Source organism: Corythoichthys intestinalis, chromosome 9 (assembly GCF_030265065.1).
Source record: "Corythoichthys intestinalis isolate RoL2023-P3 chromosome 9, ASM3026506v1, whole genome shotgun sequence".
In the NCBI taxonomy this organism is placed as follows: Eukaryota; Metazoa; Chordata; class Actinopteri; order Syngnathiformes; family Syngnathidae; genus Corythoichthys; species Corythoichthys intestinalis.
In genome coordinates this window covers 27091005-27114167 of record NC_080403.1, presented here as the reverse complement: position 1 = coordinate 27114167, position 23163 = coordinate 27091005, and the positions used below count along the sequence as shown (strand labels likewise).

Sequence of the window (23163 nt, the reverse complement as noted above, 5' to 3'; positions counted from 1 at the left end):
TGAGGGGTGTGGCCGTAAAGAAAGGGTTAAAGTAACCAGCAGGAAGACTGGTCCAGGGCAGGGCCTCCATAAGGGAGGGAAGGAGAGAGAGCGAGTAGGGGAGGGCTGTATAAATGTGACAGAACACAAGTGTGCTTTATCCATCCTGCTTCGAGTTAGAGGAAACCTTAAACCGCTGCTGAACCGGCTTTACCTCCACTTTTCCCTCCATTTTTGACTACAACAGTCAGACGCGTGCACATGGCAACATCATCTCCACAGAGAAGAGGCCCACCCGTCAGCATGCTGGCTTTGGTCTTTCTCCTCACTGGTTCAGTATTGATTGGTAAGTAAAGCCTTTAAAAGTCACAAAGTGGTATAAAATTGGCTAAACTAGTTAAGCTGCAGAGAAGGCAGAGTATGTGTGGTTGGGAGGGTGTGGATGAAAGTTGGAGGAGTTTGAATGGTCTTCCAAATTGAATCTAGGTTTCAACCCTAGGATCTTTCTGCTCCCTGAAACGCAAACAAACGGTTTTGTTCGTGATGTTGGATTAGTGTACCGTTTGCTAAGATTTGAAAAAGGGTTTGTTTTAGGTAAGGGTTTTTTACCCCACCAGATGTGATGCACTAAGGCAAACAAAGGGATAATTTGAGTGAACACTACAAGACATGGTGGCATCCACTAATATTATTTGAAAACTATGAATATTTGAGGCTATTCTTTTTAGCTTGAACTCTCTTTTACTATTTAGTCTCCTCATTTTAAGAAATTTCCCTTTTGTATTTAACTGAATGAAACATGAAGCCATGCATTGAAGCTTTAGCGAGACTTTCAAGTTGACTGATGGAGTTGAACTATCTGGAAAATTGGATACAGCTCAATTTCAAGTGAAGAACTTACATAAAGGTTGTTCCAAAGGATGCAACAGCAACTTTATTTCCTTATCAGCATTTTATGGTGACCTCATGCTAGTTTTTGTCACAAGTTATTACACAGTAAATTTTGTCCTTTCAACTTTTTTCCCCCAAAGCTGCTTCTATTGCGTCCAATTTCTAAGTCTAGCAACGTCAACGTTTTCACAGAGCCACCACCAAATAAGGAAATAAACACCTTAAGACTCTCTATGATCAAGCCCCTTTGCAAGGGAGTTTATTCAACTCAGCTCCTGCAAGGCCATTTGATTAAACTCCAGTTCTCACTCATTAATCACAAGAAGGGCTGGAGGGTTGTTTGCAAATAAAAAGTGACAAAGCCAAGTTTAAATCAGTTTAAGTTCAACATATGGTATCAAATTGGAGCTGAGAGTCAAACCTCCATGTTGCTGCCTTAAATTAATCACAGAGTGAACGGTTTAATTCAAAACGGGTGTCTTCCACTGCTCATGAGCTCATCTGCGTAGAGAGGGGGAAAATAATGTCGCTCAATAGATATTCTGAAACAGAAATCTTTTTCTTTTGAGAGAAAATGTTTTAGTCTCTAAAAATGAGCTTCACATACAAAGCAACCCACTAATCCAAAAGGATGAATGGACTGGTATCCAATTTCATAAACATGGAAAATCCTCAAGTCTTGCCCTAAAATGGAACCAAACTTTGTGAGCTGGACTAAACTTCCAAACTGAATTGTCTTGTCGACTTGTGCGATTAGAACTGTGCTGCAACTTACGTAAGCAAGAAAGGACGGTCCAAGTCAATGACTGAAATTTATGGACCTTACAGAGTGTAATGGTTACCGGGACAAATGGAGAGGGGGAGTTCTGTTGGCATAATGGACAGGCCCACATGGGACAACTCCTGGGGCGAAAACATTCAACAGGCTTCTTTAGTAAAAATGAGAACATACTACGTAAAGGAGATTTTGCATGTTTGGATAGACCCTTTAACATAATTCAACAATACAGCACAACACACAGTCTGTGTTCACTGTGAAGTGGTTTTAGGGCGGCTTTTTAGTCTGGCTGTAAACCCAGCCCAAAGTTTAGGCCAAGGTAGGAGCTTGTAATTATGTTAAACATTGTTTGTGGAGCCACTATAGCGCCGATGCAGTCTAATGTCTATAGCAACATCGGCTGGGTGTTGCCTGTACCGGTGGGGGACCCTGCCCTGGGCTTGGTGGGCCGCTGGGGGTCCCGTGGCGTGCCGTGCCGGTTGGGGGGCTGCAGCTGTGGTTCGTGGTCCGGGTGAGGGTGGGGGTAGGCGTGGGGTTGTTGGTGCGTCCCCTCTTGCCATCCCTGAAGGCCGGTTGATGGGTGCGCGGGTGGCCCGGGGGACCACCCTGGATCCCGGGGGATCCTGGTAGGGATCGCGTGCGGCTGGATGTGATAGGGCGCGCTTGGGTGGGGGGCTCCCGGTGCCGGGATTAGCGATGGGGCGGCGTAGGGTTGGTCGCCAACGGGCTTACACTCACAAGGGATTTACACCATTAATGGGTTCTAGTTCACAGAGCTGATTTGTGTACACTCTACCCCTTTCAATCATTTAGTTTATAGACTCCCCTACCCCCGTCCCCCTCTTTTCCTGGTCAACAGGCCCCCCACATGGTGTCAACCGGAAATACATCTAGCTGACGATAGCACCAACATATTAGTAATTGGTCTAGATGTTCAATGTATTTCTTGTTGTAGTTTGTGTTTTTCTTCTCTTGTGTTTCTTTTCTTCTGTTCCCCCATTACCCCTTCCTGTTCGCTGCTTTGTCATAATAAATGAGGAATGTTGAATTATCACAGTGGGAGTATGTCAGACTCTCAATGTGAAACATTAAAACTGTTCAGACTATCGGGGCACTTAGACTTCCATTCTCCATGTCAAACAGCTGAACAGGACAGGTTTTAAAAAAAATAATAATTATAATAAAAAAATAGCAACATAGCACCACAGTCATACATTGATATTACAGTGAAGTACATTTTGAAACTTGGATAGAATGAGATTTTTATGTATTGTAATGATTTCCAGGTATGATATCTGGACAACTAGAGCTAAGATTGGGCCTGAAAAAATCCAGCGCGACCTGACCTGGCCCGATCAATTAACTTGATTTGCATAAAAACCGAAATGTTATGTTTTATTGTAGGCCCGAGCCCAAAATCCCCCCCCCGAAATGTTATGTTTTATTTGTGAAGACTCAGAAAAAGGAGGAAATGCAGAGATGTGATGCGTCAGTCAGATCTGGACAGAGCACTGCTTGGAAAAAGGTTACATTTTGTGTGATCACATTTGAGACTATGCCTGTGCATAATGATAACAAATTAAAGCCTGTCTTTTATAATGAATTCTCCCAGTTAAAAAGGACTGTAAGAAGCATATTTACCAAACATTTATCTTTTATATTTGTGTTTCTGTTCTATCAGGCGTATAGTGGATTTGACATTTATTTTAATCTCTTCGAGTTGGCAGAAAGTTTTCTTAATGTTTCAATTGTCTACATATTTTTATGATCATTATAACTGCATTTACACACCACGAAATAACGCTGGAAACCTCTGTTAAATATATGTCTCGTATGAGAGCAAAGCGCCACATTCGTTTACATTCAGCAAAGCCGACACAGGTTTCTGTATAGCATCTTCAACAATCAATTTGAAGCCTTTCCATACCCCACTCCTACCAACGGATGTTTGCCTTTTCAATTCCCCCGTCTTTAGTTTGTTTTTCACTTCTTGCTGCTCCATTTCGAAAAGGAAATACCAGGATGCAGATCAAAAAGTGGGTGGGGGGGGCCACGACATGCACCGGCTCTGCAGCTCCTGTTTGCAATTACCATACAGTGCCTTCTGTTTCATCTAAATTACTAGTATTTATCTTATAACAAGTATTCCTTAGTTTAAAATCCATTCATCGTTTTAGTATACATATATAAATATATTGATTAAAAAATAGTTAGCGAGAGAGATGTCTGGCCCGACCCGACCCGAACGTAAATAATTGACATTTTGGGCCCGACCCGGACCAAAATTCGGGTCGGGTTTGGTTTGGGCTTAGGATTTTACCTCTACTTAGGTACAAAAAAATAAATAAATAAACAAATCAAATCGTTGACAATTCCATTCCGACTGAAATGTCCTTCAGTTTAGGACATTTCCAATTTTTTAGACTTTCCATTGCTGTTTCAATAGCATACTGGTCTAAGTAATTACAGCGCATTACCATATAAATGTCAGACGTTGTTTTACTTCTCTCTTCCTTTTAGCAGTGCATTGAGTTTCATTAATTTTTTAAATAAAACAATACATCGTTACCTTGAGGTAGGAGTCTATATTGTTCAACGACCACAGTTGTAACGCAAAACCATATTGCAATCCACTGGACCTTGTGCTGCTCCTCCTGGTGTACATGTCTTGGCCACGTGAGGGAGGTATAAAATAGACATAAGGATAAAACCATAAAGTCTCAGTTCCTCTGTAGGCCACAGTATTAATCGTTCTTCACAGAAGATAAATAATACTTTTGAGTATTTTTATATCTGTTGCTTTATACTTTTTGTTCAGATAGCTATTGAGATGCATTATGCAGTTTTCTTTTGATTTTAAACAGTCAAACCCCCTTCCACCCCCCTAAAAATCTTCCAATAAGGTGTGGTATGGTAAAGCGTAACTAAACACTCCTGCCTGTTGTTTGGACAACAAAATCATCGTCTCAGTGTTAACAAAAGCACTGGTATTAACACCATGTCTTCTTAACTCATTTGTTGCCAATGATGGCGATAGATATCCAATCCATTTGAACTGGGAGGGGCTAACAGAGATCATTCAATTTCTTTCTGCACCAATTAATACGAAGTCTTTGAGCATCGGATACAAGCCAAAAATATCTACCTGCACACATTCAAACCCAACAGGCCTATTCAAGGCAATACAAATACAAAGGCCAATGTGAGCATGTATACTGGAGAGCACGAGGTCGGGTTGCAACGAGAACATGGCAATTGAAAGCAGATGTCACGTTTCCTGATTGTGGCTCTCAAAAGCAGGCACCTCACTTTTGATAAGCAGCCCTCGGGGTCGGGTTGGTTACAGCTGGGCTGCACCGGGTGAACTACGGACCGGGCTGATTGAAACCATGAAAGTCTGTTGTTTTCCTGCCAAGGGGAGGGAACACGGTGGCTATCAATCGCTCTGACAGGAATGAAGGGGAGGAAGAGGATGGTGGAGGGGATGGTAGGGAGGGGGGGTTGTTCAGCATAGTCAAGATACTGGGGTCAGCAGCCTGTTGTTTCAAAGAGGGTATAGTTGCAGTGCGCCCATAACCCAAACGCTCTGGTGTCAAATTCCTCAGCATACTCTTAACTCCCCAAATCAAGTTCATTTGGAGGATCCGGATACAAAATTACAGAGAGGAATATGATTTGCTCTTTATTTAATATATGTAACTTTGAAAATGATCAGGAAAAAGGATACTTAAAATGTTCCGATAAATCTATTCAGTGCCAGCGTTAAGCAAGTCAAAAACAGAGAGGCTTGAATCCAAAAGCAAGTCTTCATGCTGAATAAGCAGGAAGAAGACGGAACGGCGTCGCAGAATGTTACGCCAATTAGAAAGGGCATCACAGAGCCAAATTGATGTCAGAACATTGCAACAGCTTAGATGTATACAGAGACCATTTTGTCACTTTTTGTTATAAATACCCTCAATTGAAAAGGTCAAGGGTTTGACCACTGGTGACCCACCATTAAGCACGGAGTGGTGATTTTGAGCAACTATTTTAGACCGTCCGTCACGTCCTTTAGGAGCGGCTAAATCAAGACCCAGCATGGCCTTCGCGCATACAACTTGGAGAAAACATCAGCTAGAAACAGAAGGGTCTTTATTGAAATAGTCGCAGTGGGTTACAATAGCTCCAGTGTTGACAATGAGATTTAAAATCACCATGCAACTACATTTTGGACACAGCTGGCAAACCTAAATGGGCCTAAAAAAATAAGTGTCTTTGTATTTGTTGCTATGAAGCCAGCAGAATCTTCAGCAAGTTGTTGGTTCAATGAAGAATGCAGATGCCACATTATTTGGCACGAGGTAATGCAACTGGGAATAAGCCATGTCTAAATTGTAAAGAGAGGAAGGGCGAGTTCTCTGCGGCCGTGGGAAACGTCTTGCTCTTTATTTGTCCGGAGCAGGGAAATAAAGAACATATGTAGTGTGAGGAGATGGTTACGGTTTGGCTCCTGACACGTTGCTCTCCTAAACGTGGGAGGTGTGTACGGCGCACCTCCGAAGATGCTTGGGATTAGCCGTGCGTGACTGGGAGAGGGAGAACAGTCGGCAAGGGGCGTGAAACCGACAGGCTTCCAGCCTGCCACATTCCTCCATCCAGAGTCCCAAGAGATGGTGAAGGAGTGGGGAAGGGGGTCTTCAGTGAGGGATATATCCAGACCACAGCAGTCCCTTGAAATACTGACTTGTGGGAAAATCGTAAATGGAGTGATGAAGTCAACACAAGAGGTCAAGGCTAATTAGGACCATCATGTTACTCGAGGTGTGTTTGCTTGTGTACAATGAGCCACACAACCGCTAATCACAAAATGTTCATCTTAAGAAATGGCGGTGGGTGTGGGGATGTTGAGGGGCGCAGTCTTACATTTGAAGTTTAGTACAGGGGAAACTTCAAGGTAGGTCAAAATCCCTTCTGGGTTGCTCATCAAACAAATTTGTCTGGACGTCTGAAAAAATGTTTCCCAAAGGGAATAATGGAAATACTTAAAACATCAAACCTCATGGCTATACAGATGGTTGCCAATCAAAAAGAAGTCGGTTGCTTTTAATCCTAAACCTAAAAACAAAACTTAAATGATCAGTCAGTTTTTATATTCTTACCATGAATGACAAAAAGTTACAGAAGCCAGTGTAAACCTAAAAAAATAAAATAAAGACTTAGCTTGATATCAGTTGTAAATTGGAGCCTTTGACTATGAGTCCACTTATTTTATACCTCATTTCTGAGTCTGCTTCTTCTTTTGCTAATTGTCACCTAATAAGATAAAAAATAAATAATGTACCTCTTGATACTCACTGTACCGAGCTCAGGTGAGGTATGCCAATGTTTTTGCTTTTGAACAATTTTATTGCATGGCATGTCATACTCACTTTAGGAGAAGAAGCTCCTGCAACAAAGCGTGTGGTCATATTTAGCAACTCAAAGAATAAATCCGCCATGAATCATAGTTGTGGCCCCAATAAAATGTCAATGGCAGGTCAATGGCAGGTCTGCTGAGCCAATGAAACACAGGCCTGCTACAACAAACACCACAAAGCTGAAAACCACACATTTTAACTTCTCAGCACTCAGGTACTTGAGTGAGTCACGTTTGTGTAAAAAAAAAAAAAAAAAAAAAAAACTCCAATTTATGCACAGGCCTTATTCAAATTTGTCCCTTTTCTGGTAAAATAAACAAGCAGACCACCCAAGGACGGAAGAAAGATGGCATCTGTAGATGTCAGCCAGCAGACCAGGGTTATAAAAGGCAGACAATCAAGGTCAGGGAATGACTGTCCTATTATGGATGTAGTAGTCACAAGATAACAGCTCCTACATTTGCAGTTGTCAAGCAAGCGTTAGCACCTGTGAAATCGATATCTCCCAAAATAACAGTCATGCCATGAAGAAATTCCAAGTCATTCCATCATTCTTAACCTATTGGCTGCCATTGATGGTGATAGACATTCAATCCATTTGAAACAGGACCGTATGATAGGCTGGCAGCAAATTGCTTCCTGGCCTCCTAGTTCAACTGAAAGACGTCTCTCGCAATCAATAGCGGCCAATAAGCAAAAATCAACCTTCACATTTACAGTAATTGTAAAGGTTTGGGCACTGCTGACATTTTCTGTTCCTTATATTTATAAATCAAAGCGTATTTGGATCAGCAACTTCATTTTGACATTTCAAAAAACTGATGGACAGAGTAATATTTCAGAAAGTTAAGTTTATTGCACTAACGCAGTGCTTCTCAATTATTTTCTGTTATGCTCCCCGATTACGTAAATGTTTGCCCCCCCCCCCCCAAACTCTCTGCAGCCACGGTAAATAGTATCATTTGTCTATAAAATTATGATTATAAGTACACTTCTGCCAAACACTGTTTCCTTTTTTTCTGTTAAAGAAAAAAAATAACATAGATCAACTTACAATAAAGTACACCTTTATTAACATCGTTTTGTTTGTAACAGAAAAGAATTTGATACTGAAAAATGAAATTTAATTAAATCAATAGATAATAATAAATTCAAATTGATTTGCAACATCATGAGGACAATATGCCAAAAAAATTGAACGAAAAAACAAAACTGAATAGAAGAAAAACGACAGTGTCATTTGACTGAGGGACAGTTTTTTATTTTTTGCTGCTCGCAGTATGAGCTCCTTTGCAATGCTTGCAATGGTGTGGGGTTATTTTGCACTGAGCATGCTAACAGTGCTCACTGGTTTACTGATGTAACACTGACAAAGCGGCACGATTGTTGGAAATATTCTGCACATTTTCGCTCAAAAACAATCAAGCGGCTTATCAATGAGATTGGGGTCTAATGTCTTTTAAGTGATGTTTTAATTGATTTGGCTTCCTGCTTTCCACTACATTTTTAGACACAGTAAACAGAGAGGTCTTTCCTCGTCTCCCGCTGTATTAATAGTCAAACCCAAACAGCCCGAAAACAGCGCATTCTCGGCCGCCGGGGGAGAACCGAAGGTGAGGGCGGTGGTCGTGACAATCCCATATGGGCGCCGTTTGTAAAGCAGCGCATGCTGAAAATTACGACAACATTTTCTCACATTTAGCGCCACACAGTGCTTAAAATGGTGTGAAATTTTTAGTCCCTTTTTTTTTTTTTTTGCACATTTAGAAAATTATTTAGCAACTTAAATATTTATTTTCAAATAAGACGTTTTGGACCTGATTGTTTAAATCTAGAACTAAATATTTACAGTAATTTAAATCTTAAATTTATATCCTATATCTTGAATGTTAAATCAGGAAACGGTTGGAAATAAATATTTAGCTTAATATGCAAATTCGAATAACTGGAGACCGGAAGTAACATAATAAAAGCTGGTGGAGCAGCTCAGACCATCTGTTTACGTTGCTTGAAAATGAATAAAACTTACTCAACGGTGGCACTTACTCATGTTTTGGACATGAGTCATTGTCATAATAATAATATATAGGTAAAATACATAATTAGGAGAAACTATTTAAAGAGTATTTTGTGTGCTCCAGCTTTTTTTTTTTTTTTTTTTTCTTCCGGTCTCCAGTCATGTGAATTTGCATATTAAGCTAAATATTTAGTTCCAACCGTTTCCAGATTTAGCATTTAGGATATAGTATATCAATTTAAGATTTAAATTAAATATTAAGTTCTGGATTTAAACATTCAGTTCCAAAACTTCTTATTTAAAAATGAATATTTAGGTTGCTAAATAATGTTGTAAACAAAAAAAAAAAAAACAACAACAAAAAAAGTAACTCTAAAAATTTCACACCACGTTTTAAACACTGTGTGGCGCTAAATGTGAGAAAATGTTGTCGTAATTTTCAGAATGTGCTGCTTTACAAACGGTGCCCCATAATCCCAGGCCAAAAATGGCACTTCTCGGGCGGACACGTGAGAACCCGAGAAGACAGTTGGTCACCGTGTGAGCCCGACCAGAAAACGGCGCACAGCTCTTCATAGCTCTTTGTTCTTGCTTGGTTCAAAAATACTGCGCACACTCTGAAAATGAGACCGCTACTGCCAACCAATGAGTGGATGTGCAAGTATAATTTATTCTAGTACGGCAAAAAAAGTATTTCCCCCGAGGTCACATGCGCCACCCACGGCATCGCCCCACTATTTGAGAAGTACTGCACTAACGGAAGATGTGCAATATGCATCAAAACAAAATTATACAGTTGCGATAGTTTGGACACCCAAATGGAAAAAAAAAAAAGATTCAATGTTCAGTAGAGCCTCCTTTTGCCAAAATAACACGTTTCCTATGTTTTTCAATCTAGATAGTTGTAATTTAGACCATTTCTCCTAATTAAACATCCTCAGTTCAGTTATGATGGTTGCCAAGTATCGGCAGTATGCTCTGGATCATCCCACTGATTTTCAACTATGTTCAAACCTGTGGACTAGGATGACCCAGCCAGAACATTGCACTTGCTCCTGTGTATGAAAAGTAGAGTAGTATTTCAGCAGTGTTGTGTGTAATGGTAAAATATCTGGCATAATTTCAACATTGTGACTGATGGGTAGCAAGTGCTTTTCTTGGACTGCAGTGTTCTTTCGAAACACCACTTGTAATCTCCAAATAACTTAATCTTTGTTAAATCGGTCCACGGGAGCCTGGTCCAAAATGAAGCTGGCTCGTCCAAATGTGTTTTTTCATACTACAAGCGAGTTTGCTTGCAGCATGTGTGCTGAAAAGGCTTATTCCTCATCATTCTCCTGTATAGCTCATCTATGTGCAAAGCACACTGAATAGTAAGCCTGTCGCAATATGCAATAATTCCATTTATCGCGCGATAAATAAAAATGAAGGTGGTAATTTTTCCGCTGCGATTTATCGCCTCGCGTGCACGTGCGTGTGCGCGTGCGGCTGACGTGCTGTTAAAAGTTCGGATTCCTCGTTACCAACTGCGCAAAATGCATCTTCGTTCAATCCGGCAAAAACTAGCGCCGGAGCCAATCGTTCCCATTATATCCTATTGTTCAACGTATACCGGCCGCCTTAGTGCTCCGGAGTGACTGTGGACCATCTATGGCGCGCCGGTATTGTTGACGTGTGGGCGCTCCCGTCAGGAGTGACATTTCAAGCTGGGCGGCTATTTTTCGGCACAACGCCGAATATTTACAACGAAGTCCGCCAAAATATTGTTACCGACTTGGCTGCTACGAACAACCTCGCTTTGACAACGAACAGCTGCTTCAAACTCGTCCTGTTTATGAAAGTCGATTGTCATTACATCATATGCTGGTGTTGTGTAGTAATGAGCAGACGTGACTACAGCGGCGCTTGCTAACACTAGATATCATGAAATGGCAAACTAGATGTACTACGTCCCATGCCATTGGCTACGTGAGCCCAGAGTGATTATGGGACACATAGTCCATATACTACATCGATGAATTCTAAACTGTCACGACTGAATGGAAGTTAAGAAGGCTAAATCAATCCATACCAGTGACTATAGATAATGTTGCAAATATTGTTAATTCAGTACGTGACACAGATGGATTCGGACCACAAATAGGATGTCTTGCTCATGTAGTAAACCTAGCTGCTAAGAGAGCTGTAGCAATCAACAGTGTGCCCTGCCTCACTTTACAAACAGTAAAGATTGTTCCGAGCACTTTTATACAAACATTTTTCAGATCAGTAGGATAGTAAGCACATAAATATTATGCACTAAAATGCATGTTTATATGATGGCAATTTAATTTTTGCTCGTTTGCTTGTAAAAAAAAAAAAAAAGAAAAAAAATATATAATTGTTTTTTTTTTTCCAGAGCATTAAATGTATTGAATCGGATCGAAAATCGTGTCCCCCATATTAAAAATCGTACCAAACCATGACTTAACTGTATCATTTCATCCCTATGGAACACCATTGCAGAAGCTATGACGGGAAAAGTTTTCATTTGCCTAAATGCTTAAGTTATTAAGTGCAATTTTTTTTAAAAACACATTTTATTTATTCTGTGTTTCTGTGCGGTATCAATATTGCTGTTTTTTACTTAAGAGGCATGGTCTATTGTTTGTAGTTGTGATTTCTTAAAAAGTATTTTTGAATTTAAGAGTAAATATTTATCGCGTTTAAATGGGTGTACTTGATCTATTAATATATACTGTATTCTCACTGTGTTATTGTAAATTGGTTAAAAAAAAAATTGGGGGGGGCGCAATAATATCGCATATCGCAATAATTTATGAGAATAATTATCGCACACTAAAATTTGTTATCGCGACAGGCCTACTGAATAGTTGAATGAACACCATCTGTAGCAAGATTACGTTGTAGTTCTTAGCTCTTGCTTGCTCAAATTTTTTGTTGGCAGACCACCTCTGGCCTTAATCCGAATAGTCTTTGTGGTCTTCCATTTTCTCACTATGTTCCCCTCAGTGGAAAGTGACAGCTGAAATCGATAAAACAGCTTTTTTTTTTTTAGCCTTCACCTGAATCATGTTGTTGACCAATATTTCTTTCAGGTCATTTAACAGCTGTTTTGACGCCCCAAGGTTGCTATTCTTCTCCGTAGAATCAAATAAGAACTCAACAGGCGATTGGCCACCTCAAATACATTTTCTCATGATTTTATGCATCTTTCAAGGTTTGAGGCTTGATAAACTCACATACCAATTTTGGTTTTTAACTAACCAGTGATAATAAGTTATAAAATGACATTTTTGCACCGGTATAATGTTCTTTTCATGCATATTACACATCTTCCGTTATCCCAATAAGTCAAATTTCATTTCTGAAATATTACCCTGTCCGTCAGTTATTGATATATCAATATGAAGTTGCTGATCTAAACACCCAATGATTTACAAATAAAAATAATGGAAATTGTCAGGGGTAGCCAAACTTCATCATACAAGCATGTGCACCTGAGTTTGCTTGACACATGGAAAAATGCTCCAAATGGTCAAGCCGTGTATGTTGCAAAGTATCGAAAGCATGTGCTTTACACAGAGTACATTCGTACAATATAATGAGCAGCTGCCATGGACAGTTGCAAACACAGGGCATGCCAGAGGGCCTCCTTACAGATTCGTGGCCTTAGCACCTGCTCACACACGACATGCAGCATTGACTGTAGTGGCACCTGCTTGTCACATTGATTTACATTAAAGGAGGCATGCAAGCAATGTGTTGCATCAGTGATTATTATGTTCTATAATGGGCATCCAATAGCAACACAGACATTTTTTTCCCTTCAACATTTATCAAGGATGAACGACACCAAAAGTCTGATAAATAGATAAGTATAATTAATTCTGTGAGCAAAAGCAAGAATGGAGTCATTGGACCAGAGGTTGCGCTAGACTTTTTCGTTGTCTGTCATTTAGACTGACAGGGTCATAAAAATCCGGTCATAATCTATTTTTACCCGTCACTTAAATTTTTAAAATGATGATAATGACATTGTGGTGACCCTTTGTTTGGCATAATTCACCTTCCGTACTTGTGTGTCCATTTGGCCGAGCGCGTTAGCGGCTACGACACAGTCACGTGACAGAGACACTTAAGAGCCGCGCGTGTTCCGGCTTGAATAGAGAGTTCACACACAGAGAGCAGCAGAGCTACAGCGGCTGGACACAGAAAATTCGAGCTAACAAGACTTAACATTGCATACCGCTTCAACATATTCAATAGTATTTAGTTTTCATTCATTTTAAATTAATATTCTGTCCGAACAAGCTTAACAGAGAATCCACACCATGCCATCACACATCAAGCAGATGAATATGTAACTTTTTCTCCGCAGTGACAAAAACAGCTGACTGTGGCCCCAGTAGGTAGGTAGCCTACCATATGTAGCATATGGAACAATGAAATTAACAGTTCACCTGCTATGGCCTGAACGTAGTTTCACACCTTCCTCCTGGTGCGCAGGACTTGAATTGCGTGCCCGCTTGTGCAGTCCCTGTTTTTTCACCTCTTTTATCAACACCATCGTCGTTTTGGGGCTTTTTGAAGAAACTTCGGACACTCAGTTGCCTTGACATTTTTCAGAGTAAGGCCAACGACGTTATGCATCAAGAGAGACAATAGCTAATTAATATGCTCACTCGCCACCCTGTGGTCTGGGGTGTGAATTGCAACCTGTCAAAATGATGGATGGACTTCAGTTTTTTCCGTCACCGTTTTAAAAAATCGGTCAACGACGGAAAATATTCGGTTAACGCGACCCCTGCATTGGACCATTGACCATTTTTTAAGATGTAAGTACAATTCTGTTAATGGAAATGGAAAATGATGGAATCTATTACAGCACTAACTGGTTGCACCATGAGTTCCAAATATTACCATGGAATTTCAGAAGGGTTCTAAAAATGTAGCAAACCTCAGTCCTTGTGGTATTTCTCCTGTGCAAAATAGGAATATTTATATGAACAACAACAGCACCATGAGGTTAATGTAATCTTTAAAATTACATGAAAAAAAACTTTTTTACTGATGTTACTGTGATGTTATATCTACTGCTATTTGTTCATGAGATAACAGTACCTGGGCAATCATGTATCGGTCTCTGCAGTATATCACTGGACATACAGTATATAACTGGAATATATGGCAAAAATCCCCATAAATCAAATTGCGATGACTGTAGCTAAGTTTGTGACAGTTTAAATTGAAGCAGACATCTCCCAAATGATAGCCGCATATGAACAAAGCCGGACACAATATGACAACTTACAGAGTGCAGGAAGCAGCAAAAATAACACAGCGAGTGAGCGGGTGTGAGTGTAATGAGATCTGCAGAGTTGATGCATTATGGGAATGTTTGGAAAGTGAGGTAATGATGGCGGTGTTTTGGCAGCACAGCACAAATCTGGGCAGCAGGAATGCCTTGTTTTGGTTTGATTGCCGGACCCTCCTCGCATGCAATTTGAGCTGTCACGCCAACAAAAGCCCTCAAGCACACTGCCAGCATACTGTCAGTATGGGGTTAAGTACCAAAAAGATAAAACAAATGAATCGGAAAAATCACAAGCTAGTAATAACACAATTAAAACTCCATTTTAGCATCTTAAATTATGAGGGAAGGACTGGAAAATGACATAATAGCCATGTCATAACTCAAAACAGTTGGAAAAGTATTTAGTGGTGGTTTATCCCTGGCTAAACATTCAATCAAAGCATCATCAAACGGCGCAATACATTCTATTACCTCACCATCTAGTCCTGAATCAACAGTTATGCAATTACGTCACAAGTCAATTAGTATTGAACAAGGTTTAATCCAGGTTAGGTTTAGCATGTGGAAAAAAAACCTCTGCCACAGATATAAGTACGCTAAGACTGTAGAGAACTCCTGCGTGATAGACAGAACATGTCACTTTATCTGGTGTGAAATACTTTTTTTCTAGCACGGAGCATGTCATTCCAATAATAAATTTTTTGAACACTTTGGCATGAGTCCACAACTATACTGTAACTTCTGGCATGTTCAGATTTTCCTGGGAAGCTCTCAGCGTCTTTCCCAGTGGAAGTGAGTGCATTTGGCTGGCAAAGCTATGTCTCGTCGAAAGAGAAGGTTTATTTGCAGAGGGCTCCAGTGTAGATTTTTTTTTTTTTTTACTACACTGCTGCTCATTGATTTAAGGTCTTTCTGGGGGATCAGACTCTCTCCTGGCTCTAAGTGCCAGTATTGTATCCTGTACACCAAGGAATGTAAGGCATGTAGTGTATAACTTATTTTCCCCTGTCTATTAACAAGGTTTAACGAATTAGCGTACATTAAAACGGGCAAGTCTGTTGTTGTAACTCACCACAAAAGGTCAATTCTTAAGTTGAAAACCAAATGTGATTGTAACAGAATGCATTACTGTCTATCTAGTACCGTGTGAGTGTTCAAAATTGATCGGGTATGTTCTAAATGATTCTTTACAGCAACGGTCAGAGCACAAGATGAGGTCGTAACGGAGGCAGCTACAACTGAGATGGCAGGGGAAGAATTCGGAGGACACATGATTTCGATGACAACTCAAACTCCTGGTAACTTGGAATTATGCTCCGGGAACTTCTTTTTCTGGACTACAGTAATTCAAGTGTGATCTAAGGTTCCATTGTGGGCAAAAATAAGCATCATAAAACACTGCCGTTCAAATGCATGGCTGTTACATGTATGAATTAATAACCACAAAAAGTAGGAACTAGTCCAAAAGATACATCATTGCATTTCACTAGAAATGTCAAGATGTGATGTATATAATGCTATTTTGCTGCACCCAGCAAAATGGACATATTGCTGGCTTTGACTTGGCGCTGAAATGTTTACAGGTTAAAAAAATTGACTGAGGGTTGTTTTCTAAGAAAACTCGACCTGTATTCCTGAAAAATCTTTGTTCCGCATCCGAGAAAACTAAGACCCATTGCAATGAAAGCTTACGTGTAGGCTCAGTAACTTACATTACATAATTAGAAGAAAGTTTTGATCAACATCTATACCTAATAGACCAAAACTGTTCAGGGATCCCAACTTTATCACTGTGTTTCGTCCTGACGAGGACACAAAACCAGAACTTGTACTTCGGAGTCAGCAAGTGTCTTACACTCCGCAAGGCAAGTCAAACTTATTTGTATAGCACAATTTAACACAAGGTAATTCAAAGTGCTTTACATCACATGAAAACCAGCATGAAAAAATCGAGAACTATAAACAAAAAAACGAGTTAAATGTGACTTTTATGCATCATTTTATCATTATTCATTCATTCATTCATTTTCCATGCCGCTTATTCCTCACGAGGGTCGTAGGATAGTTAAAAACAAAAGCAATTGAAACAGTAAATAGTAGGGGTGTAACGGTACACAAAAATCTTGGTTCGGTACGTACCTCGGTTTTGAGGTCACGGTTCGGTTAATTTTCGGTAGAGTAAGAAAACAAAATGCAAAATATAAATGTGCTAGTTGTTTACCACACACCTTTGTGCTTTCAACAATAGGAACATTAGCCTATACAAAGCTAGAATTCTGCTCAAAAAGTAGCGGGTATTTAAAGATAATCCCACAACAATTTGCCTTTTAGACCCCACATATTGGTCAGCTTTCTTTCTGAAAGAATGAAGAAAAAAAGAAGTCCTGTGCTAAAGAGAAAAGCAATCCCAATGACAAAGATTTTAACATGTATTTTACAAATGAAATGCCTCAATGAATCTTTTTTTTTTTTCTTCTTATGAACGGTTTTCAAAAGCTTTATTGGTGGATTTTCTCAAGTGAAAGTGCCACACAGAAATTGATAAATTGTGAAAGCAGGATCTGTGTATTATTCCTATTATTTAATTACAGGTGTTTTAGCTCATTTCAATTTATTTTATTTAAATGGGCTATTATTTATTTTATTATGTGTTTATATTTTACAAATTTGATGTAGTATTCATTTATATTGTATATTTTATGTTGTATAACTTTAGTTCCTATGTGAATATTAGTTCCTACTTGTTTTGTTGTGGTAGGAGGGTTTTGTATTGAACACGGGGCCGTGTTGGTTATTATTATAGCAGAGAAGACAGCAGTAAATCAACAAAGACAAGTCAACTGTGCCCTGATCTACCACTCATGAGATCTGATGGACTCAAAAAGTGGGTTACGATTGCATATTAGTTTGAAAATCGACTGGATCCACCGTATTTTTACACGAGTGACTTCCGGTCAGCCCGATCCTAGCTACCGGTTGTAGTATTGGTGCAGGAGGGTCGCGTCTCGCATCAATTGATAAACTCTGCCGTTCTTTTTGCGTGCGTCATTTTGAGCCGCTTCTGGGACGCGTCTAACATGCGGCCGCACTGCGACTGGTGTGCATTGGCTGACTGACTTTAAGGCCTGCATTTCACTGCATTCTCGCGGCGGCCACGTTGTCGCGCCATTGACCTTTCTGGGTTATACTGTCCCACCGTGTTGGTCCTCAATATAGCAGAGAAGACGAAGTAAATATAATCTACATAAAGAAACTGTAACCCGATCGACTCATAGCCTCGAAAAGCAAGGGTTACATTACGTCAGAAACTCGTTCGGTACGCCTCCGTTCCGAACCGAGCACCACGTACCGAAACGGTTCAATACAAATACATGTACCGTTACACCCTTAGTAAAAAGACATAGAAACCAATAAATGGATCAAAGCAAGCCATACAATTTGGAACTTGAACGATAGGGGCAGTTATGAATATGGTGAGGTAAACAATGGCATTTTTAGTCCACGAACCTACTTGCTGATATGTACCAACAGTAAGTGAAGCAATTCTATAGAGATTATGACCATAACATGAGGCTGTGCCATTTGGCTCAAGGCTGATCGCTCAATGATCACATTCATTTGATTACCTAGTGCTACCATAAAGCATGCCCTCATCATTTCTGTTGCATTCCCACGTCAGGGACAGACAATCAACAATCTGACGTTATGATGGAAACTCAACCCACTGATGAACAGACTACTCAGGCACCGTCGATGGGACCAGAAAACGAGGCAGACGACACACCTGTATCCAGTGAGGACACGGCTGAAGCAGGACAAGTGACAATAGATTTGTCCGCAGATGAACCCCAAATCCAGGACCAGCAGACTGCACCACCACTTTTACCGCCGAGAGGTGACGGCCCGAAAAACATTCCCGAGGTGAGGTGTCACAACATCTCTGTGAGCTTCGTTGGCAGTCAGCCTTTGCTCAAGTGCTCACCTTTAAATTGCACCCCGTAGGGTGATGTGGTGTGTGTGGGCAAAGAGGCTGTCCAGGATAAAAATGCTGTTAATCTGAAACTCACCCAGTCTTCTAACTGTGTAAGTAAAACCAGTATATTTTATCTGTTTCAAGTGCGACTGCAAAAAAACACTATCTATTCATTAGTTCAACGGGAATATTTCATTCCGGTCACCTTACAGAAAAACACCAAGGTTAGGATTCAAAGCATTCTAGAAGAGTTGTGCGGCGAAGACTGCAAACTTGAAATCTACCAGGAAGATAACACAGACCAGATCCTTGTATCTGGACAGTACGTTGAAGGTTAGAGCTACAGGATTAATGATGAGACGTAATACATTTGTGTACTTTGGATGGTGCTCAATCTGATCAGCAGTGGGAAATGTGCTGCTTTAAACTCGGGGTGTGCCTCTTTTGTTTCACAGATGACGTAAAAGGCATGGTCAACAAGTTCAACAATGACAACATTAAAGACAAGGTAAAGAAACCGGCGTAAAAATGTTCAATGATACATCCACATGTTGCATGCTTTTGTTTTGATGACCAGGCGGGTGTGAGAGAGGCTGTCCCTCACTGGAGGAAGAACTCTAAACTAGTGCTGGTCTCCCTACTGCTGACTGGCCTGCTGCTGGCTGCCCTGTTGGTTGCCGGTTATTACTTTAAGACCCACCGCAAGAATTCCAAAGGAGTACGGCTGGTGAGTGGATGAAGGGACATAGACATTTTTAGAAAATATGGTAGACATGAAAACAGGAAACCAAGCAAGGGCCCCTTGGGGTTCCTTTTTTGGTGGAAATACCAAGAACCACAAGACACTAGACTTCTTGCCTTGCCCAGGTCACTACTTTTACAACAAATACTACTACTTCTAATACTGTACAATGGCTCTCCAATGGGACAGTGGACTCACATGTAATTTGCACATTGCCGGTTTACCAGGTGGTCCCATGGATGGACTTTTTAGGCCCCCGAAAACAAAATAATCAATGAAGAACAACATGTGAACAGCAACACATTTCAAATGTGGACCACCAATATCCCAGATAAAGTCATGCTTAACGTTTACCTGTCTTAAGTGCAAATAGATTATGAATCACATTTATGATTCTCCTGTTGTCAGTTGATCGCTGGCAAAGGCATGCTCAACTCACTCAACTCAAAACACCAACGTTTTTTTCTTTCCTTTTTCAGTAATGTGTCTTGCCATGAGGCGACACATGGTTTCAGTTCCTTTTTCTCACAAGATCATGACATCATCTTTTTGTAAAGAGTTACCACATGGGGTACGCCCATTGGACTGTTTTGATGGAACGGCCTTTGTTTAAGGCCCCAGTTACTCAATTCTGCACAACTCCGTCTGAGTATCATGTATCATTTGCAGAGGTCTGAACTAATAGAGCCACTCCCCAGAAGTGAACGCCTTCAGAAAGAGTTAGTGTGACGACAGCATGCTAGATGACCTCCCAGCGGACGGCATCCATCTGAGTTCACACAGCTGAAAACCATAAAGTTCATTAAGAAAGAATGCTTTTATTTACTTTGGTTCTACGCCCGCATTTGCAAATCTATTCTCACTTCACATGTTCTTGCCTGAGTGAGCGTTCTATTTGAACAGGAAAATTAAACATGTTTGGGTTGGTGAACTGCTTGCTGTGTCCTTTTTACAGGCTGAGTCTTACCAGGTGGATGAGGAGAACCAGGCCAACACCTTGGTGTCCGTCGCCCCCCTGCCCCAGGAGCCTGTTGACAAGCCCGCTGCTGCCAACGGAGAATCTCCACCAGAAAATGGAACCAATCCTTCCCCGACAACTAATGGGCACTCTGCGACCGGCCAAACACCTGTGGCTGACACAGAGATGTGATTCTTGACACCCATCACTTAGCCTTTGCTCTTCAACCACTGGTTCATTTTACAAACAACCATAGTCTTTCGCCTTGAAGGCTTTCCAAACTTCAGAGAGAACAAAAGTCCTCCTTCCCCGCTAACTCCACCACCTCGGACAATGATGACATCAGTGAGGTTCATGACATTGATGACAATGCCTGTAATGTGAAAAGTTTTGGGATGCCAGGTCTTTCAAGGGGAGCCTGCAGCACAATGTATTTGGGACTAAAACTGATCAGCGGTGGGCTGATTTGAATTTGTCTGCACACCTTACCTCTAGACTTGTATAGACAGTTGAGTAATGTCAAATATGTTCCGCTGATTCTTAACATTAATCCGTTTTTTTGTCACGAAAAGCTCCAATGATGCTGCATAGACCAGGTTTTATATTTCTGTATAAATGTTTGACGCTCACTTTTTTTGTCATGATACTTTCTGTTCACATTTTCTTTACTTCCCTACCTGCTTTGAAAACTCGTAAAAACTATCAAATATGGCCCCGCAGCTAATAAACGAGATTCAATATTTACAGAACTGGGATTAAACTAAATTTGTTCCAATTTAACAAAAAAAATGTAGCAAGAAAAATGTTGTGCTAGCATCCTTGTAACATCCAACAAGTGGATTTAGGATTTAATGAAGTGGCATCAGGATGAAGCTATTATTTGAAATAATTAATAACTATTTTAGCCCCCCTTGCAGCAGCTTTCATTCAGCCAAAACTTAGTTGGCCAAAGGATGATTGGCCTTTTGTGTTTGCATGTTGACTTTCATATGACTTAAGTGTGTCGTTGTTGTTGGTTTTTTTTTTTTTTTTTTTTTTTTACTGACAAATATATGTATTGCCCTGTTTCCACTTAGCCTGGCAAGTTTCCACAGGCACTGCATTGACATTATTTTTGTGTGTGTTTTTGTTTTCGTAATAAAGCGGAAAATCACAAAATAGCGTTAGTGGTCAACAACTTAATCCTTCTAATCTAACCAAAATATATTTTTCCGAATGTATACTGCAGCCTTACAGTGTGGAGTTTTGAAGTTTTGGATTATGTCAGGACTTGCTGCTGCAACGCTTCACTCAACAGGACCATCACGAATTCACCAGTCAGTTTGCTTGATTGAGTAGTCCCAACCACAGCCCTGCAACACTCTAAAAAAAAAAAAAAAAAAACACACACAGCGATATAGACATATTTATGAAACGCAACGGTAATTAAATGCCACTTAGAATATATTCAAAAAAATAATTTGAACAGGTAAGGCTTCGTATGGCGTGTTTTAAATGAAGTTTTGGGTTAAAGTTACCTGATCGTGGCCAAGAGGCGGAACAAATAATCACATCATTATCAAGTCGAAATGTATACAGCGATGCACTGTGCTCACCTCCAAGTGATCCGACGCTTGGGGAATCTTAAAAAATGACGCAAGCCAGGTGAAATAAACCATTCACCTTCGCACGGTAAGTGTGTTGTCAATTGAACAAATTTGTTGCAAATTACAATGAATTTTGATGTAATGTGTTATTTATTTCTTCCCAATAGCATTCAATGATTCAAAAAGAACGGGTGCAAAACAACTTTTAACAGCGCCTTGATGGGCGATACTGTAAGGACAGTACAATGCAACTGGGCCATTGTTCAAAATTGACTTTATCAAATAAAATGATTACATTTCTCAATCGTGTTATTATTCAGTCTATGTACTGTTTGGTTGCTTATTTATCTATTTATTTATTGTGGTCTAAGTGTTATAATAGAGGTACCAAAAGCAGTTGGCATTTATTTCATGCTACAGAACCAAATACTGCAATAATGATTGTCACCTCGTATGTTTTGAACGGGCATAACACTTAAACCCTAACCCAGGGGAAAAGAAGCTGGATAGAGGCTCTCGAGGACAGGTGTAGGCGCACTATCCTATTCCCCTCACTATCCACTCGCGGGGGCCTGCACTTGTCAGTGACGTTCCTTATTCTCGCTATATGAATATACAACTTTAGCATTTGTTAATAATACGCTCTGTGGATAGTGAACCTACACCTGTGTTCTGTCAAAATCTGCTACATCGGCGAAACATCTACATTAGTCGAATTTGACACCCAAAGTACTACCGTGCGCTCTAAACTTGTTTTGTTTAGATGCATACAGGAATAACGTACTAAAAAATGCCTGTATAAAATACTTAAATGTAGTTATATCAAATAAGGACGGTTTAAATACGATAAGTGACTAATGTGGTCAACTGCTTCAAAGCTAATGCTAAAAAACACATTGGTTAAAAGTATGAGAGGGTAATACATGCAAAAAGTATCTTTGAGGCAGTGAAAAGGTTCTAAATAACTAAATAAAAACAAAAATAGTGAGTACTCGCCGCTTCTAACCGATGTGCGCATGCGTGTGGATGCATGCGCAAGCGTGCTGAGCCGCGTAGTAAGGAATGGCCGAACACCGGACTAGCAGCTGGACCTACATGCAATTTTCAGCATTACACTGCCATCTTTTGGAGAAAATACGCCATTGCATTAATGACAAAATGTAGGCACTATCCGCAGGCGAATTAATAACTGCGTAGGCCACTATAAAAGAAGATCCAACCGTTGGAAGTTTTTGGATCGTTGGTAAGGACAGGAATAAATCAATGGGACTTATGAGAATCTCTTGGAATCCACTGACACTTTGGAGACGCTGCTTGTTTTCTTCTCTGCAGACATGGAGTCAATTTTGAGTATTTTTGGGAATTAAAAAAAGATCATTCAAACACTTTCACTTATCATAATCAGATTCCTCTTTATTTGCCACTGATAATACACCCCACATGGCTAATATGAACAGCTGAGTCTTCAATGACAATAACATGCATGGTTTTTTGAAGCCACAGTATGGAGATAATTCAAACAC

General features: G+C 40.2%; 1 protein-coding gene and 1 long non-coding RNA gene across 4 annotated transcripts in view; one reads left to right on the top strand and one right to left on the bottom strand.

Moving 5' to 3' along the window:
- Positions 1 to 21566, bottom strand: part of LOC130921455 (uncharacterized) — a 57333-nt gene extending 35767 nt beyond the window's left edge. For both annotated transcript variants that reach the window (XR_009064356.1, XR_009064355.1), the window contains exons 1-2: positions 21289 to 21566; positions 20064 to 20229 (exon numbers count right to left, since the gene is read on the bottom strand). This is a non-coding gene — a long non-coding RNA (uncharacterized LOC130921455). The remainder of the gene's footprint in view (positions 1 to 20063; positions 20230 to 21288) is intronic.
- Positions 157 to 21939, top strand: si:ch211-286o17.1 (hematopoietic progenitor cell antigen CD34). Of its 2 annotated transcripts, XR_009064354.1 has the most exons (9): positions 157 to 325; positions 15575 to 15679; positions 18061 to 18302; positions 18384 to 18464; positions 18567 to 18687; positions 18810 to 18862; positions 18932 to 19081; positions 20052 to 21725; positions 21808 to 21939. XR_009064354.1 is itself a non-coding variant. In XM_057845374.1 (8 exons), exons 1-8 carry the CDS (start codon positions 241 to 243, stop codon positions 20244 to 20246), a joined length of 1032 nt encoding a protein of 343 aa, XP_057701357.1. In that variant the 5' UTR covers positions 157 to 240; the 3' UTR covers positions 20247 to 21908. The 2 variants fall into 2 exon arrangements, 1 of the variants encoding a protein (XP_057701357.1); XM_057845374.1 differs by having other exon boundaries at positions 20052 to 21908.
- Positions 21940 to 23163: the final 1224 nt, after the last annotated feature.

Excerpts from the sequence above, each read along its gene's own strand:
- si:ch211-286o17.1 (XM_057845374.1), top strand. The coding sequence starts at position 241 with ATGGCAACATCATCTCCACAGAGAAGAGGCCCACCCGTCAGCATGCTG. Across the intron at positions 326-15,574 it reads CACTGGTTCAGTATTGATTG|CAACGGTCAGAGCACAAGAT; the intron begins GTAAGTAAAGCC and ends GATTCTTTACAG. Across the intron at positions 18,688-18,809 it reads ATCTGGACAGTACGTTGAAG|ATGACGTAAAAGGCATGGTC; the intron begins GTTAGAGCTACA and ends TTTGTTTCACAG.